Here is a 19,361-nt window from a genome sequence, read left to right as displayed (position 1 = left end):
ATTAACCACCAGAAAACCGGAAGTGGCACTGTGGCTCAAAGTGCTAGAGTGCTAGCCTTGAGCTAAAGAGTTGAGGGACAGGGGCTGGGAAGGTGGCTCAGTGGTAGAGCGCTTGCCTTGCATGCCAGAGGCCCTGGGTTCGATTCCTCAGCACCACATAAGCAAAAAAAAAAAAAAAAGAAAGAAAGAAAAAAGCCGGAAGTGGCGCTGTGGCTCAAGTGGTAGAGCACTAGCCTTGAGCTGAAGAGCTGAGGGACAGTGCCCAGACCCAGAGTTTAGGTCCCACGACCGGACCCAAAAGAAAAACAAAAAACAAAAACAAAAACAAAGAGCTTCTTGCTGGAGCTGGCTTTGAACCATGATCCTCAGATCTTGGCCTCCTGAGAAGCTAGGATTATAGGCGTGAACTACTGGCACCAGCTTTTTTATTTTTTCCTTTTTCTCATGGCTAATACTCAACCGCTTAAGCCTTTTTATTTTTCATTTTTTCCCTTTTCTCATGGCTAATACTCAACCACTTAAGCCATTCTTCCAGTACCACCTTTTTGCTGGTTAGCCGGATGTAAGAGTTTCTCAAATTTGTCTGCCATGCTGGCTTTGAACCTCAATCCTCAGATCTCTGTCTCTAGAGCAAAGGCATGCACCAATGGGATCTGGGCTCAGTAATACTGCATTGTGCTAGACATGAGCTCTTCAGCTCAAGGTGAGCGCTCTACCACTTGACCCACAGTGCCACTTTCAGTTTTCTAGTGGTTTATTGGAGATCAGAGTCTCATGGACTTTACATGAGCCACCAGCGCCCGGCTACCCAGCCCTGATTTTTGCTGGTTATTTTGGAGATGGAATTTTCTTTTTTCTGGTTTTCTGAGTGGTTAATTAGAGATAAGAGTCTCACAGAGGGGCTGGGAAGCTGGCTCAGTGGTAGAGCGCTTGCCTTGCATGCCTGAGGCCCTGGGTTCGATTCCTCAGCACCACATAAGCAAAAAGAAAAAAGCCGGAAGTGGCACTGTGGCTCAAGTGGTAGGGCACTAGCCTTGAGCTAAAGAGCTGAGGGACAGTGCTCAGGCCCAGAGTTCAGGCCCCACAACCGGACCAAAAAAAAAAAAAAAAAAAAAAAGAGTCTCACAGAGTTTTCTGCCCAGGCTGGCTTAGAATTGTAATCCTCAGATCTCAGCCTCCTGAATAGATAGGATTATAGGCGTGAGCCACCAGAAACCAGAGAGTCTCAGGACTTTCCTGCCCAGGCTGCCTCCCAACTGTGATCCTCACACCTCAGCCTCCTGAGTAGCTAAGATTACAGTTGTGAGTCACTCACACCCAACTGGCTAATGTAAGTAAACTTACTGGTAAACTTATTTATATATTTATTTTGTGGGTTGTGTTGTCACTGAGCTCTTTTGCTCAAGGCTAGCACTCTATCACTTTAAGCCACAGCACCTCTTCCAGTTTTCTGGTGATTGAGGGTAAGATTCTCACAGACTTTCCTTCCTGGGCTGACTTCAAACTGTGATCCTCAGATCTCAGCCTTCTGAGTAGCAAGGATTACAGGCCTGAGCCACCAATGTCCTGCTGGTTTTTACTTTAAACAGTTGGGTAGAGCCAGGCACTCACTCAGACCTATAATTGTAGCTACTCAGGAAGATAAGATCTGAGGATCTCAGAAGCTAACCTGGGCAGGAAAATCTGTCAGACTTTTTTTTTGTTTTTTTGGTCAGTTGTGGGGCTTGAACTTAGGGCTTGGGTGCTATTCCTGAGCCTAGCCTCTTTGTGCTTAAGGCTAGCACTCTACCACTTGAGTCACAGCGCCACTTCTAGTTTTTGAGTGGTTAATTGGAGGTAAGAGTCTCATGGGGACTATTCTGCCCAGGCTGGCTTCAAACAATGATCCTGAGATATCAGCCTCCGGAGTAGCTAGGATTACAGGCATAAACCATCAGTGTCCTCCCAGATTTTTTTTTTTTTTTTTTTGATGGTCCTTGGGCTTGAACTTAAGGTCTGAGAGCTGTCTCTGAGCCTCTTTGTGCTAAGGCTAGCCCTCTACCACTTGAGCCTCAATGTCAAGTCTGGCTTTTTCTGTGTAGTTTACTGGAGGTAAAAGTCTCACAGACTTTCCTGCCAGGTTGGCCTTGAACGGCAATCCTTAGATCTCAGCCTCCTGAGTAGCTAGGATTATAGGCATGAGCCACTGGCACCCTGCCAGCCATGAGACTGTTATCTCCAATAAGCTACCTCCCCCCCCCCAAAAAAAAAGCTAGAAGTGGGGCTGTGGCTCAAGTGGCAGAGTGCTAGCCTTGAGCAAAAAAGCTCAGGGACAATGCCCAGGCCCTGAGTTCAAGCCCCAGGACAGGCACACAAATACATACAAATGGTAGATAGCTTGGCATGATAACTGTTGCAGTGGAAATGAGGGGGAGACACGATACCATATCAATTTCATTCTAATTCTCTCAAAAAACCCAGGGAACTAAGTGATAAGGGTGGAGCACAGTGTTTCACCTCCAGAAGATTCTGTATGTATTTAAAGACTCCCATATAGGGGAACATTCAGTTACCTATCCCTGAATTTTCCTGGTTAATGCACAACTATCTTATTATTTAGCCTGTCTTACCAAATGCTAAAATAAGAACTCACAATTCTTCCTGGATAATAGGGCATAAATGAGAGACCCTATTGGAAAAATAACTAAAGCTAAATGGGCTGGAGATATGGCTGAAGTGGTAGAGTATCTGCCCAGCAAGCACAAGTCCTGAGTTGAAACTCTAGTACTGACACACAGCAAAAATAAACTTATCTGCATGGGTAAGTCAACTCTAGTATGTGATTGTTTAGCAATGTCAATTTGCAGTTGTCAACACAGAAAAAGCAAAAGATCTGCCAACAGCTACTGACAACAATACTCATCTAAAGGGACCAAAGCAATGAATCTCTATTGAGAATATGTTTGGCTTTATTCCAGATCAGATAAGAAAAATTTCAGTAGTTAACCTAAAGACCATCTCTAGCTCTTTTCACGAGTTTTTGAACATATAAATATTAGCTTCTAAAGACTTTCTGGAGGTTGGAAGCATGGATCCTGAGTTTGAGTCCTGGTCTCAGACCAAAAAAAAAAAAAAAAGACTTTTTGGATTATAAAAGCACTTGCTTCTAAGTAATATAACCCAAACCACTAGGAACCAAAAGGTTTTGAATGTTTTAGATTACAAATGTATATATATATATATATATATATACACACACACACACATGTATATATATATATATATACACACACACATGTATATATATATATACACACACATATATATGTATATATATATACACACACACATATATATGTGTGTATATATATATATATCACATGTATATATATATACACACACATATATATGTATATATATATACACACACACACACACATATATATGTGTGTATATATATATATATGTATATATATTTAACTACTTTTTTGGTTAGCGCTGGGGCTTGAACTCAGGGCCTGGGCACTGTCCCTGAGCTGCTTTTGCTCAAGGCTAGCACTCTACCACCTGAGCCACAGCACCACATCTGGCTTTTTCTGTTTATGTAGTAGTAAGGAATCAAACCCTGGGCTTCATGCGTGCTAGGCAAGCACTCTATCACTAAGCCACATTCCCAGCCCTTAACTGCACATTTTTTTAAACCATTGAAATAAATTGACTTTAACTATTGATAGTCTATGAAATGAAAGTCACTATTGCCCCCTTGTGGGCATGGTATAGTCACCCTTCATTGAAAAGTTAAATTTTCTTTTTCTTTCTTTTTTTGGTTGGTGATATGGTTTTTGTCGTTATTTGTTTGAGGCGTCTTACTATGTAGTCCAAGTAGGTCTCAAACTCACTATGTAACCCAGGCTCATTTAATCTCAATTAATCTTCTTACATCGGCCTCTCAAAGGCTGGGATTATAGGTGTTCACTACCATGCCCAACACTATGTCATTTCATAGCTATTATTGAAGTATTGTTATAAAATTATACTGATATACAAAGCCTCAACAAGAAACTTATAAGAAAGTATCATTATATTCCAATTCCATGGACATGTAAACAAGGTTTATTAGAGAAGTACTTTTCCTATGTCAAGCAACTAGTTAGTCAATCAATAAATATTTCTGTCTGAAGTCTAAAATTCTATATGTATACCTGTTTCTTCAGTTTTATCAAACTGCCTTTCAATAATACCTCATTCAGGATACTTCCTTTAGCTGGGCACTGGTGGCTCATGCCTGTAATCCTAGCTACTCAGGCTGAGATCTGAGGACTGTGGTTTGAAGGCAGACAGACAAGCCTGTGAGATTCTTATTTCTACTAAACTATGCAACTATGGCCCAAGTGGTAGAGCACTTAGCCTTGAACAAAAGCTCAGGGACAGTGCACAGGCTGAGTTCAAGGCACAGGACTGGTATGAAAAAAAAAAGATACTTCTTTGATGTTACACAATTTAACTGGGAATATATTTATTTATTCTTATTTATTTTATTTATTTATTTTTCTGCCAGTTCTGGAGCTTGAACTCAGGGCCTAAGCGCTGTCTCTGAGATTCTTTTGCTCAAGGCTAGCACTCTACCACTTTGAACCAAAGCTCCACTCTGATTTCCTGGTGGTCAATTGGAGTTAAGAGTCTCATGGACTTGCCTGACTGGGCTGGCTTAGAACCATGATCTTAGATCTCAACCTCCTGAGCAGGATTACAGGCTCACTTTTACTGATGCCCAGCTCACTTCTAGCTTTTTGCTGGTTAACTATAGATCAAAGTCCTTTGAACTTGTCTGACCAGGCTGGCTTCAAACCATGATCTTCAGATAGCAAGTTACTAGCATTTGGCTATATTTTACTTTTTCTTTTTTGGTTGGTTGTGGGGCTTGAACTCTGGGCTTGGGCGCTGTCCCTGAGCTCTTTAGCTCAAGGCCAGCACTCTACCACTTGAGCCACAGGGCCACTTCCAGTTTTCTAGTGGTTTACTGGAGATGAGAGACTCATGGACTTTCCTGCCCGGGCTAGCTTTGAACTGTGATCCTCAGATCTCACCCTCCTGAATAGCTAGGATTAAAGGCATGAGCCACTGGCACCCGGCTTATATTTTACTTTTAACTTAAGTACTTTATGTATAATCCTAATGTGTGATCTTCCTTTCCCCCAGAAAGAATAAGTGCCTTGGCTTCAGAAGCTTTTTATAAATCTTTTGTTCAGGATTTTTTTTTTTTGGGGGGGGGGGGATTTATACCCAGGCCTTGCACATACTAGGCAAGTGCTCTACCTTGACCTTTAACCCCAGCACTGTTTTGGGAATATGTTAACAAAACAATGAGTATCAGCTGGGCACCAGTGGCTCATGCCTGTAATCCTAGCTACTTAGGAGGCTGAAATCTGAGAATTATGGTTCCAAGACAGCCTAGGCAGAAAAGTCCATGAAATTCTTTCTTTCTTTTTTTTTTTTTTTTTTTTGGTGGGGGGGTCCAGTCATGGGGCCTGAACTCTGGGCCTGGGCGCTGTCCCTCAGCTCTTCAGCTCAAAGCTAGCGCTCTACTATTTGAGCCACAGAGCCACTTCCGGCTTTTTTTCCCCTGCTTATGTGGTGCTGAGGAATCGAACCCAGGGCCTCAAGCATGCAAGGCAAGTGCTCTACCACTGAGCCACCTTCCCAGCCCCTCCATGAAATTCTTATCTCCAATCAACCACCAGAAAACCAAAAGTGGAGTTGTTGCTCAAAGCTGTAGAGCACGAGGCCTAAGCGAGAGAGCTCAGGGACAGAACCCATGCCCTGGAGTTCAAACCCTACAACCCCCCCCAAAAAAGGATGAGTATCATACCTTTAGAGTATTCATTCATTTCTAGAAAAACTTGGAGTTCTCTTCATTTTAGGTCTAAAAGCAATGTCATGTTATTGACCATTACCTGAGGTTGTTTTGGTGCTGGTTGAAGAAACAAAGCTAGCGAGGTTAACTACCTCTCCTGAGGTGAAGATGAATGGAGCAGCCACAGTCACAGGGTTAGTCACAGGGTTGGCTCTCTCTGGGTTAGCATTCACCTGATTCTGCATTGCTTCCTACCAAATGAAGCAGGGTATTTCAAAGTCAGAACACTGATTAACCTTAGTTATACAGTCATTGAACAGAAATGCACCTCCTCAATTGCCAGTGCTCTATCAAGCTGAACTAGTTCTGGCACACAATGTCCCAGGGAGCTCAGATCTCATTAAGAATACTGTTTTTTCTGTTTTGTGTTTTAAATCAGAGTTAACAGAGATGTTAGGTTGCTTTCTGAAACTTATTTCTGCTTGAGAAAAAGAAAGATGTATTATTTCCAACAACTTCTAGATAATTCACTTACCTTCTCTGGAAATTTTTTTCTTGAAATATGACGGAATTGATCTAAATAGTCTAAAAAGTAATTTACCTCACTAGAGATCAATTATCTACAAGTCAATGTGCTAGCAGGAGATCTCTAAAGAGAAAAATATTCTCTAGAGTTTTGTCCAACTACTTGTTCCATTCTGCCACGGAGGAAATTCCTAAGAGAATATATAACGAGCAAATAAATGAGTGCCAGATTTCAAAATCAAGTAGACTTTAAAGTACCATATGTTGTACTTTCATTTCCAGGGATATTTGCTCAATTTTGGTAAAAGGATGCTTCTCTATTATCTAATTAATTTTTTTTTTTTTTGGGTCCGGTTGTGGGGCCTGAACTCTGGGCCTGGGCGCTGTCCCTCAGCTCTTCAGCTCAAGGCTAGTGCCCTACCACTTGAGCCACAGCGCCACTTCCGATTTTTTTCTTTTTGCTTATGTGGTGCTGAGGAATTGAACCCAGGGCCTCAGGCATGCAAGGCAAGCGCTCTACCACTGAGCCAACTTCCCAGCCCCTCTAATTAATTTTTTAAAATATTTTTTTGTTGATTGTGGGGCTTGACAGTACCTGGGCACTGTCCCTGAGTTCTTCAGCTCAAGACAAGTACTCTACCATTTGAGCCATAGCACCATGTCCAGTTTTCTGGTAGTTAATTGGAGATAAGAGTATCACGAACTGTCCTGCCAGGGGCTGGCATTGAACTGCGATCCTCATATCTGAACCTCCTGAATAGCTAGGATTACAGGCCTGAGTCACCAGTGCCCAACTACTTTCAGAACTTTTATAAAAACATGATCACTACTTAAAAAGCCCAGTTATGAAAGGGCTCTATAAACAATTATTGGAAGTTGAAGAGAATAACCAGTCTCTGGGAAACCATCTGTTAGGGAAAACAAAAAGCTGAAACTGCAGCAGAAGTGGCTATTTTTCATATGCAATTATCCCCTTGACTAAGAATTTCAATTGAAACAGATTATTCACTCTGAGCACTGTTAAATTCCTTCTTCACTCTGCCCCTTTTTCTATCCTTTACCATCACTTCCTTAGTTCTAGCTCTCATCAGCGCTTGCCTAGTCTAATGAAAGTCACCATATGGTTATTTAGCATTGTCTTCCCTCTCCAATCTGTGTGCCATACTCCAAACAATTACCTTTTAAAAACAACAAATGTAATCATACCAATCCTCTACTATAAAACTTCCTTGAAGGTGGGTGTGATGGCATACACCTATACTCCCAGCACTTGGGAGGCTGAGGCAGGAGCTCAAGGCAAGTGCTCTACCACTTGAGCCACAAGTGCCACTTCCCATTTTCTTTTTTTTTGGTCGGTCGTGGGGCTTGAACTCTGGGCTTGGGCGCTGTCCCTCAGCTCTTCAAGCTCAAGGCCAGCGCTCTACCACTTGAGCTACAGCGCCACTTCCGGTTTTCTGGTGGTTTATTGGAGATAGGAGTTTCACGGTCTCTCTTGCCCGGGCTGGCTTTGAACCATGATCCTCAGATCTCAGCCTCCTGAGTAGCTAGGATTACAGGCGTGAGCCACCAGCACCCGGCTCACTTCCCATTTTCTGGTGTTTAATTGGGTATATGATTTCATGGACTTCCCTGCCCTGGCTGGCTTTGAACTCCAATCCTCAGATCTCAGCCTCCTGAGTGACTAGGATTATAAGCGTGAGCTGCCAGTGCCCCGAGAAGCAGTATCCTGTCTTAAAAGAAAGAATAGGGGCTGGGAAGGTGGCTCAGTGGTAGAGCGCTTGCCTTGCATGCATGAGACCTTGGGTTTGTTTCCTCAGCACCACATAAGCAGAAAAAACCGGAAGTGGTGCTGTAGCTCAAATGGTAGAGCGCTAGCCTTGAGCTGGAGCTAAGGGACAGTGCCAGGCCCAGAGTTCAGGCCTCACCACCACCAACAACAACAAAAGAACAATAAACAAACAAAACCCCACTATTACATATCCAAAAAGAAACGTAAAATTATATCATTTGTAGGAAAGCAGATGAAACTGGAGCTCACCATGTTGAATCAAGGTAAGACAAGTTCAAAAGCCAAATATTGCATGTTTTCACTCAGTTGTGGAATTTAGACTTAGAAGATTATTATATATATATATATACTTATATATATGCATATATATATATGTAAATATATGTGTGCATATATTTATTTGTGCTTTATATATATACATTTATATTATATATAATGTAACTGTATGGGATGGCTTGGAGGAGTAGTAGAAGATAGGAAGAGAATGATAAGAGATGAACTATTGAAATACATCATGTCTCTTATGAAGATGACATAAGGAAACTCACTGAAAGCTACTGAACAATGAGGGAGCTGGGAGGATGGGGAAAGAGACAGCAATAGATGAAGTTAAATTTAGTAAATTATATGTAAATTACCATGGTAAAACCTCTTTGAATGAAATATCCAAACAAATGATATATCCAAAAAAATCACAGAAACTAAAACAGGCTATATTGGGGGGAAGGTAGCAGATGGAGTAAAGAAGGACCAATAGAGAGGACGAAGGAGGGTGAATATAGCAAAGTACTTTATATGCATGCATGAAAATAGAATAGCACCTGGTAAAATTGAAGAAGGGAACCAGGAGAGATAAAGGAAAGAGATGGAGAGATAGGGAAAGCGATGGATAAGGGAAAGAGATGAGTTTGATTGGTGTACATTGCTCGTATGTATGGAAGTATGACAATGAACCCTGCCTTGTACAATTAATATATTCTAATAAAAATATTTTGAAGGCTGGGAAGGTGGCTCAGTGGTAAAGCGCTTGCTTGAGGCCCTGGGTTCAATTCCTCAGCACCCATAAGCAAAAAAAAGCCGGAAGTGGCGCTGTGGCTCAAGTGGTAGAGCGCTAGCCTTGTGCTGAAGCGCTGAGGGACAGCGCTCAGGCCCAGAGTTCAGGCCCACAACTGGACCCCCCCAAAAAAAATTAAAATTAAAAAAAAAATATGTATATATATATATATATATATATATATATATATATATATATATATATTGAGGGCTGAGAAGGTGGCTTAGTGGTAGAGCACTTGCCTTGCATGCTTGAGGCCCTGGGTTCGATTTCTCAGCACCACATAAGCAGAAAAAAAAAAGCCGGAAGTGGCGCTGTGGCTCAAGTGGTAGAGGGCTAGCCTTGCGCTGAAGAGCTGAGGGACAGTGCCCAGGCCCAGAGTTCAGGCCCCATGACCGGACCCCCCCCCCCAAAAAAGAAGTCTGAACTGGAGGTATGGCTCAAGTGGTAAAGTACCAGCCTTGAGTGAAAATGGTAAACAAGAATGTGCAGCCCTGAGTTCAAGCCCCAGCATCAGAATACATACACAAAAACTAGTCAGTAGATGGGTGCCAGAGGCTCGTGCTTATAATCCTAGCTATTCCAGAGGCTGAGATCTAAGGATCATAGGTCAAAGCCAGCCTGGGCAAGGAAAGTCTGTGAGACTCTTATCTCCAATTAACTACCAGAAAACCAGAAGTGGCAAAGTGGCTCAAATGGTAGAGCACTGCCTTGAGCTGAAGAGCTCAGATACAACATCTAGTCCCAGAGTTCAAGCCTCATGACCAATAACACAAAACAAAACAAAATTTAGTCAGTAAAAGTATTTTGAAAAACAACCAAAAAAAAAACCCAACAAAAAGAAGCTTCTATTAGATTCTTAATACCTATATAATAATTCAGGGTCCAGTCTAACTCTCAAGCCTTAACACTTGCTGTTCCTTCTTTGGCCATTCATTGGTCATATAATTATTTATTCTTTCTTAACACTTCATACTTCTTCATATCTCTATGTCTTTCATTTGCCTTTTCTAGCCTAGAATATAATTCTTTTACTTCTATCTACTTGTTCAAAACACTGTTTGAATTATACATATACTTCAATCCTTTTAAGTATCAATAATATTCCTTTGTGATCCCCTAATTTTTGCTAGATAGTATATGGTACACTAATGCTTTGTCAGTTGACCTGATGTGATCATTCCAAAGGCAAGGCCATATATCCTACCAATTTTTGTATGAGGGCTGGAGTTTTGGCTCAAGTAATAGAGTTCCTCCCTAGCAAGTGATATACCCTAAATCCAAAACCCTAGTACCTCAAGGGAAAAAGTTCTGTATCCTCTGTCCAATTGTTCTATGATATACAAATGCTGGCTTAAGAAATTAATGAGCCGGGCACCGATGGCTCACGCCTATAATCCTAGTTACTCAGGAGGCTGAGATCTGAGGATCGTGGTTAAAATCCAGCCTGGGCAAGAAAATCCATGAGACTCTTATCTTCAATTAACCACCAGAAAACTGCAAGTGGCTCTGTGGCTCAAGAGGTAGAGTGCTTGCTTTTTGCTGAAGAGCTCAAGGACAGCGCCCAGGCCCAGAGTTCAAGCCCCATGACCAACCAAAAAAAAAAAAAAAAATTAATGGAAAAGGGTTGGAGGCCTGCTCAAGTGGTAGAACAACAGTTGCCAGCAATTGCCAGCAAGCATTAGACCAAGTTTAAAGCCTTTCTCAAAAAAAAAAAAAAAGAAATGAATGAATAAAAAGCATCATAACTGGGGGGGGGAGGATTGGGTGGGGGGTCAGGGGCAGATGAGAACGGATGGGAAAGGAAAACAAAGGAGGCTACAATGCTTGATAAGAAATATACTCATTATCTTGCCCATGTAATTGTAACCCTCTGTTCAGCATTTTCACAATAAAAAAAAGGAAAAAAAATCATCATAACTGGGGGCGGGGAGGATTGGTTGGGGGGTCAGGGGGCAGATAAGAACGGATGGGAAAGGGAAACAAAGGAGGAGGCTACAATGCTTGATAAGAAATGTACTCATTTTTTTTGGGGGGGGGGTCCAGTCGTGGGGCCTGAACTCTGGGCCTGGGTGCTGTCCCTCAGCTCTTCAGCTCAAGGCTAACGCTCTACCATTTGAGCCACAGTGCCACTTCCGGCTTTTTTCTTTATGTGTTGCTGAGGAATCGAACCCAGGACCTCAGGCATGCAAGACAAGCGCTCTACCACTGAGCCACCTTCCCAGCCCCCAAGAAATGTACTCATTATCTTGCCCATGTAACTTAACTGTAACCCCTATGTTCAGCATTTTCACAATAAAAAAAAAAAAAGGAAAAAAAAACATCATAACTAGTTTTAATTCTGAGATGACTTTTTCACCCAATATGCTTTAGAGCTAAATACCATCTCAGTTGGTATACATTCAGAAAATATAATTTTTTTTTTTTTTGGTGCCAGTCCTGGAGCTTGAACACAGTGCCTGGGTGCTGTCCCTGAGCTTTCTTTTGCTCAAGGCTAGCACTCTGCCATTTGAACCACATCTCTACTTCTGGCTTTTTGGTGGTTAACTGGAGATGAGTTTCAGACTTTCCTGACCCGGCTGGCTTCAAACCATGATCCTCAGATCTTAGCTCCTGAGTAGCTAGGAATACAAGCATGAGCCACCAGCGCCTGGCTTATGTGTTTTAATGTTGTTCTAAGTCAAGTTTCATTAGAGAAAGGGAATATTTCATGAAAGCATATTCTAAAATAAAATAAAGGTGTTTGCTTTGGCAGAACTGGGGTTGAAACCCAGGACCTTACACTTGCTAAGCAGGTGCTCTACCACTTGAGCCACTGCCTCCACACTAATACTGATCATAAAAAAAAAAAAAAACAACAACTGACTGTCTATTTTTAAGCAAAAAGTGATTTTTCAATCAGGCAACCTTCAGAACATGAAGAGGTTCAGAGAGCTCTCCTCTGCAATGGGGGGCAGCGAATCTTTCCACATTCTTCTTTAACTACCTTCAAGGCTTTGTAGTCTTCTTAAATGCATTTATAACCAGGCATCCCAGTACTGGGAAGGCTGAAGCAGGAGTACTTGGAGCCTAATGCTAGCTTGGACTATCTAGTGAGACCCTACTTCAGAAAAATAAATAAATTTAGGGGCTGGGAAGGTGGCTCAGTGGTAGAGCACTTGCCTTGCATGCCTGAGGCCCTGGGTTCGATTCCTCAGCACCATATAAGCAAAACGAAAAAAGCCAGAAGTGGCCCTGTGGCTCAAGTGGTAGAGCGCTAGCCTTGAGCTGAAGAGCTGAGGGACAGCACCCAGGCCCAGAGTTCAGGCCCCACGACTGGACCAAAAAAAGAAAAAAAAGAAAAAGAAATAAATTTAATAAAAAATAAAAGTACTAATAGCAATGCGTTATAATATTAAGACACATTGGTAAGATGTGGAAAATTCACTTTTAATTCAACTTCCACCAAAAAAAAAGTCTTTATACTTTATTTGAAGTATACTTTGGGGAGTATAAAAAAGAGAACCATACCTGGAGGATGACCAAAATCTCAGCATTGTTTTTCTCCAGCGCTATGTCAAAGGCAGATTTATCAAACTTGCTGAAAGCATGGACATCAGCTCCATATTTGATAAGTAACTCTACAACATCTCGATGGTGATGCTCTGTAGCCCAATGTAAAGCTGTCATCTTCAGCATGTCCTTGGCATTCACATCTGCACCATTCTGTCATAGAAAAGCAACATTTCAATAGACACTGGTTACCACAGCACAGGTGCAAAATCCTATCACTAGATACAGAAGACTTCCATAGAGATCATACATACTTAAATTTAGATCACATTTACAAAATAGCAAAGAGAAAAACATTTCTCAAGTTCTCCTAAATGCTGATAAACATTATGCTTTCAATGAGTGGGTCTTCTAAGGACATTACTGGGAAATTATAGCAGATGGGAGAGGAAGGGGGAAAGAACAGATTTTTGTTGTAATTATTTTCAGAGCTGAATGCCAAAAAAAATATGCATAAGCACAGAAAACCTGCAGAAAAGGAATGAAGAAAAAAAATCAATAAAATCTATTTAGCCCTTTAAAAAATCAGAAAACAGGGCTGGGAAGGTGGCTCAGTGGTAGAGCACTTGCCTTGCATGCCTGAGGCCCTGGGTTCAATTCCTCAGCACCACATAAGCAAAAAGGAAAATGTCGGAAGTGGTGCTGTGGCTCAAGTGGTAGAGTGCTAGCCTTGAGCTGAAGAGCTAAGGAACAGCGCCCAGGCCCAGAATTCAGGCCCCACAACTGGACCAAAAAAAAAAAAAAAATTAGAAAATAATGATCATAGCCATGACAACTATAAAAAAAGAGGTACAACTCAATACTGTAAGTCATCTATACCTAATCTTTCCCAGCCCATTTTCCTACTGCTATTTAAAAAACAAACAAACCAGGAGGGGGCTGGGAAGGTGGCTCAGTGGTAGAGTGCTTGCCTTGCATGCATGAGGCCTTCGATTTGATTCCCTCAGCACCACATAAGCAGAAAAAGCCGGAAGTGGCCCTGTGGTTCAAGTGGTAGAGTGCTAGCCTTGAACTGAAGGGCTGAGGGACAGCACCCAGGCCCATAGTTCAGGCCCCACAACATACCAAAAAAAAAAAGGGGTGGGGTTGGGTGGTATATTTTCTATAACATATCTCTGCCATTATTCTTGCTTTACCCTAACAAGCAGTTCCACGATGTGTGCATGTCCATCAGCGGCAGCCATATGCAGAGGAGTCCTATCCACTTTGGTCCTGGCATCCCTGCTAACACCTGCACGAAGGAGCACTTCTGCTGTGGAATAATGACCATACTGGGCTGCAAGGTGGAGGGGTGATGTTCCAAGCTGTAAGGAAATAATACTCATTGAATATTTATTATGTGCAGAGTTCTAGAACATTGCTGGATACACAGCAGCAAGGTGAATCCTATGGTTCCTGTTCATGGAGACACAATCTGGGCAAATAAGATTAAAGAAGCCAGTGGCTCCTGCCTATACTCCTATCTACTAAGGAGGCTGAGATCTGAGGATCACGGTTCAAAGCCAGCGCGGGAAGGAATGTCCCTGAAACTCTTATCTCCAATAAACCACCAGAAAATCGGAAGTGGTGCTGTGGCTCAAGTGGTAGAGTGCTCACCTTGAGCTGAAAAGCTGAGGAAGGGCGCTCAGACCCAGAGTTCAAGCCCCATGACCAACCAAAAAAAAAAAAAATTAAAATAGTAATGGACAGATAAATCCCTCATGTGCATGAAGCCCTAGGCGCCATTCCTCAGTACCATATCAACAGAAAAGCTAACCTTGAACAAAAGGAGCTCAGGGCCTGAGTTCAAGCCCCAGGACTGTCAAAAAAAAAAAAAAAAAAAAAGATTTTAACCATGGTTATTTTAGAAAGTGGTTTTTTTTTGTTTGTTTTTTTAAAAAAAGGGCTATTAAAAAAAGATTCTAGCCAAGCACTGGAGGCTGAGATCAAGGTTCAAAGCTTGCCTGGGCAGGAAAGGCCATATGGGACTCAGCTCCAATTAACCACCTGAAAACTGGAAGTGGTACTATGGCTCAAAGTGGTAGAGCATTAACCTTGAACAAAAAGCTCAGGGGTAATGAGTGCCCAGGCCCCAAGTTTAAGCCCACAACTGACCAAAAAAAGGGGGAAAAGAGAGAGAGAGAGAGAGAGAAAGAGAGATTCTAAAGCTGGATATAGTGACAAACATCTGTAATCACAGAAGGCTAAAGCAGGAAGATCATAATTTCTAGGCCAGTGTGGGCTACATGATTAAGATGATGTCAAGTGGTGTGGCTGATGTAAGGGCTTCTCTGGGGCTCCCGCTTGCTGTGACACTGGCAGGCACCCAGCCCCCTCATAATGGACTATGGTGGGAGCACAGCTGCAAAGGTCCTCTAGGCCAAGTCTACTCGCAGTTTCACCTGTACCAGTCTGGTTTCTTCAGAGGTGTGAGGTGAGCTAGCAGGAGCTTTGATTTCATTCTAGCCTTCCCTACACAGTCTGGAAGTCTGAACCCAGTTGTCCTTGGTCGGCTAATGTCAGATGGGCCATCAAAAGCCCACTCAGGACAACTGGTGGATCTGAGTCGTGTGTTGGCCTGGGATGCTTGCCTGAGCCCTAGTTCCCAGGAATCAAAAGTGACCCAGGAGAGCCAGGCACTGGTGGCTCAGCCTGTAATCCTAGCTACTCAGGAGGCTGAGATCTGAGGATCACGGTTCAAAGCTAGCCTGAGCAGGAAACTCTATGAGACTCTTACCTCCAATAAACCACTAAAAACCAGAAGTGGCGCTGTGGCTCAAGAGGTGGAGTGCTCGCCTCGAGCTAAAGAGTGCAGGGATAGCACCCAAGCCCAGAGTTCAAACCCTACGACTGACAAAAAAAAAAAAAAAGTGACCCAGGAAAGGAGACAATGTATTTTTATTTTGAGTGTGTTGTAGGGCTTGAACTCAGGGCCTAGGCACTTCCCTAAGCTTTTTGTTCAAGGCTAACACTCTATTAATTTGAGCCACAGTTCTACTTTCGGCTTTTTTGGTGGTTAACTGGAGATAAGACCCTCATGGACTTTCCTGCCCTTGACTAGCTTTTTGAATCTTAATCCTCAGATCTCAGCCTCCTGAGTAGCTAGGATTACAGGCAGGAGCCATCCAGCACATGTCAACAATTATTATTTCTAATGGAGACCTGGGTTTCCACACAGGTCTTGATCTCTGAGGGCATCCCAATGAGGTATATAAATTCTCATGGCTGCAGCCTTTTGTCATTGGTCTGCCTCTTAAGGTCCTTGAGTTAAGGGATTAACGTTCTACTCAGCTTAAAGTTAGTAAATACATAGATGCCTTTTGTTGTTGTTGTTTTTGGTCATGGGGCTTGAACTCTGGGCCTGGGCACTGTCCCACAGCTTTTCAGCTCAAGACTAGCGCTCTACCACTTGAGCACAGCGCCACTTCCATAGATGCCTTCTTATTTCTAGTACTGACTGGAGGCCCTGAAGATGCACAATCAGTAGATGAAAACTTAAAATCCTATGCATTAACCTGAAGTTAATAAAGGGTTAAGAAGCCTCACCTTTTCCCATTCACCTCAGTGGCAACCAAATATCCCAAACTTAGTTTTAAATCAATGATCAGAGTTGGGCATAAGTGCTCATGGCTGTAATTCTAGCTACTAAGGAGGCTGAGATCTGAGGATCACAGTTCAAAGGCAGCCTGGACAGGAAAGTCCTTGAGAATCATCTCCAATTAATAACAGAAAAAACTGGAAGTAGCACTGTGGCTCAAGTGATAGAGAGCTTGCCTTGAGCATAATGAGCCCAGAGTTCAAGCCCCAGAACCAGAAAACAATGATCAGCATAAAACTATTTACTGAATTCACATAAATAAAAAAAAAGGATTTGAAAAGAAAAGGAAAGGAAAGGGTAAAGAAAAGAACATTCTGAGTCAGGGGTAAAGACAGACTCCAATGATCCTCAGGAAAAGACTGGTTACTGGAAGTTATGTGGAATTCAGGGTGAAAATTGCCTGGAATAGAAGTTTGTTGCTACAGTAAAGCAGAGCAAAAAAAATGATGAGATGAAGAGGCACCAAAAATTTAGAGATGGTGTTCTGACAGCAGTTAAGTTTGTATACCATCTCTGCAACCCTTGTAAAAGTTATCCATCAGCATCCGTTCTGCACACATATCTGTCTCTTTCCTTATGTTGCTCTTTAATCTGTTCACTTTAGACTCAGCCTCCATGCCTGACCGAATTTAATTCATATTGCTTCCTAAAGGTTTATTTATAGAAATGCTCATCTCATAGATTTCTTTCAACTCTTTTTGCTAAGAGGTTGTGCCTTCTTTTTTTTGGTCAGTCATACAGCTTGAACTTTTGGCCTGGGTGCTGTCCCTAAGCTGTTCAGCTCAAGGCAAGCACTCTTCCACTTGAGCCACTTCCAGTTTTCAGGTGGTTAATTGGAGATAAGAGTCTCAGACTTTCCTTCCCAGCCTGGTTTTGAACTGTGATCCTCAGATCTCAGCCTCCTGAATAGCTAAGACGTGAGCCACTGGTGCCTGGCAGAACCTGTGCCTTCTGAAGTTATTAATTAATTACCTCCACAATAGAGTTCATTTGTTCATTAACATTATTAACATCTTTGTTAAAATGACAAAATCCATGAACTTCACAAAAACCTTTTTTTTTGGGAGGGGGGCGGAGAAGAGGTGGAAAAGGGAGGTAGAAACTTCCCTCCCTTTTCCTTATTTATGCAGCACTTTTTTGCAGTGCGTGCTGGTACTGGCGTGCTTGAATTCAGGGCCTGGACACTGTCACTGAGCTTTTTCCACTCAAGGCAGGAACTCTACTACTTTGAGCCACAGCCCCAATTCTAGGTTTTCACTGGTTAATTGGAGATAAAAGTGAAGGAGGGCATTAGTTTAAGCCCTAGTACCAGCACAAAAAGAGAAAAAAAGAAAAGAAGAGACAAAGGATGGTAAAAGCACATTTTTGAAAACAATTAAGAGACATTTCTGCTAATCTTACCCAGTCTGTGGTGAATGGGGCACCGTTTGCCATCAATGTTCTTACTTCGTCATCTTGGCCTTTTCTTGCTGCTTCTAACAACCTCTTCCCCAAGTCCACCAAAGACATCTTTATGCATAGGAACAAAAGGTTTTGGGTGGCTAAAATTCAAACAAAAGGAAATAAGCCTATAAAATGTTTTTAGAAGACTTCTTATATAATAAATGCATGTGTACATGATACATCTCAAGTAGACTGTCTTGGGTCCAGGAAAGTGGCTTAGTGGTAGAGTGCTTACATAGCATGCAAGAAGCCCTGGGTTCGATTTGTCAGTACCACATAAACAGAAAAAGCCAGAAGTGGCGCTGTGGCTCAAGTGGTAGAGTGATAGCCTTGAGCAAACAAAGCTAAGGGACAGTACCCAGGCCCTGAGTCCAAGACTCAGGACTGGCAGGCATGCAGGCACAGACACACAGACACACAGACGACACACAGACACACACACACACACACACACACACACACACACACACACACACACACACACACAAGCAGACTGTCAAGTGGTCCCTTCTTTTTTGTTTTTTTTTTGTCGGTCATGGGGCTTGAACTCTGGGCTTGGGCACTATCCCTGTGCTCTTCAGCTCAAGGCGAGCACTCTACCACTTGGGCCACAGTGCAACTTCCAGTTTTCAAGTGGTTTATTTGAGGTAAGACTCTCATGGACTTCCCTGACCGAGCTGGCTTTGAACCACGATCCTCAGATCCCAGCCTCCTGAGTAGCTAGGATTACAGGCGTGAGCCACCAGAGCCTGGTGGTAGTCCCTTCTTTTCTTTTTTTTTTTTTTTTTTTTTGGGGGGGGGGTCTGGTTGTGGGGCCTGAACTCTGGGCCTGGGCGCTGTCCCTCAGCTCTTCAGCTCAAGGCTAGCACTCTACCACTTGAGCCACAGTGCCACTTCCGGCTTTTTTCTTATGTGGTGCTGAGGAATCGAACCCAGGGCCTCATGCATGCAAGGCCAGGGCTTTACCACTGAGCCACCTTCCCAGCCCTAGTCCCTTCTTTTCTATTTCAACTAATACAAACCAGATATTTGGGCAAAGTTTTTGATTCTAAACAATAGTTCCCTCACTTTTAATCTCTAGACCAGTACTATACACACACACACATATGACACAGTACAACCTTCCTAATATAAAGAATCCATAAAACAGAATTTCATTCCATTGAAATGACTCATGGTAGAATAGGAGTTTAGAAAACACACTGCAGGGCTGGGAAGGAGGCTCAATGGTAGAGTGCTTGCCTTGCATGCATGAGGCCCTGGGTTAGATTCCTCAGCACTACATAAACAGAAAAAGCTGGAAGTGGCACTCTGGCTCAAGTGGTAGAGTGCTAGCCTTGAGCTAAAGAGCTGAGGGACAGTACCCAGGCTCAGAGTACAGCCCCATGACCAAGAAAAAACAAAACAAAACAAAAAGCACACACTGCAGGGCTGGGAATATGGCTTTGTGGTAGAATGCTTGCCTAGCATGCATGAAGCCCTGAGTTTGATTCCTCAGTACCACATAAATAGAAAAAGCCAGAAATGGGCTGGGAAGGTGGCTCAGTGGTAGAGCACTTGCCTTGCATGCATGAGGCCCTGGGTTCGA

General features: G+C 42.7%; 1 protein-coding gene across 2 annotated transcripts in view; it reads right to left on the bottom strand.

Annotated features, from left to right (window-relative positions):
• LOC138827496 (GA-binding protein subunit beta-2) overlaps nucleotides 1-19,361 on the bottom strand; it is a 48,471-nt gene that overhangs the window by 18,642 nt on the left and 10,468 nt on the right. For both annotated transcript variants that reach the window (XM_070023057.1, XM_070023058.1), the window contains exons 2-5: nucleotides 17,732-17,871; nucleotides 13,890-14,057; nucleotides 12,712-12,906; nucleotides 5,934-6,084 (exon numbers count right to left, since the gene is read on the bottom strand). In XM_070023057.1, coding sequence (XP_069879158.1) covers nucleotides 5,934-6,084; nucleotides 12,712-12,906; nucleotides 13,890-14,057; nucleotides 17,732-17,839 — 622 coding nt within the window. In that variant the 5' untranslated portion in view covers nucleotides 17,840-17,871. The remainder of the gene's footprint in view (nucleotides 1-5,933; nucleotides 6,085-12,711; nucleotides 12,907-13,889; nucleotides 14,058-17,731; nucleotides 17,872-19,361) is intronic.

Source organism: Dipodomys merriami, unplaced genomic scaffold (genome assembly GCF_024711535.1).
Source record: "Dipodomys merriami isolate MVZ:Mamm:240054 unplaced genomic scaffold, mDipMer1.0.p SCAF_156, whole genome shotgun sequence".
Taxonomy (NCBI): Eukaryota; Metazoa; Chordata; class Mammalia; order Rodentia; family Heteromyidae; genus Dipodomys; species Dipodomys merriami.
The sequence above is the reverse complement of the archived record's forward strand: the minus strand, read 5'-3'. Positions and strand labels throughout refer to the sequence as shown.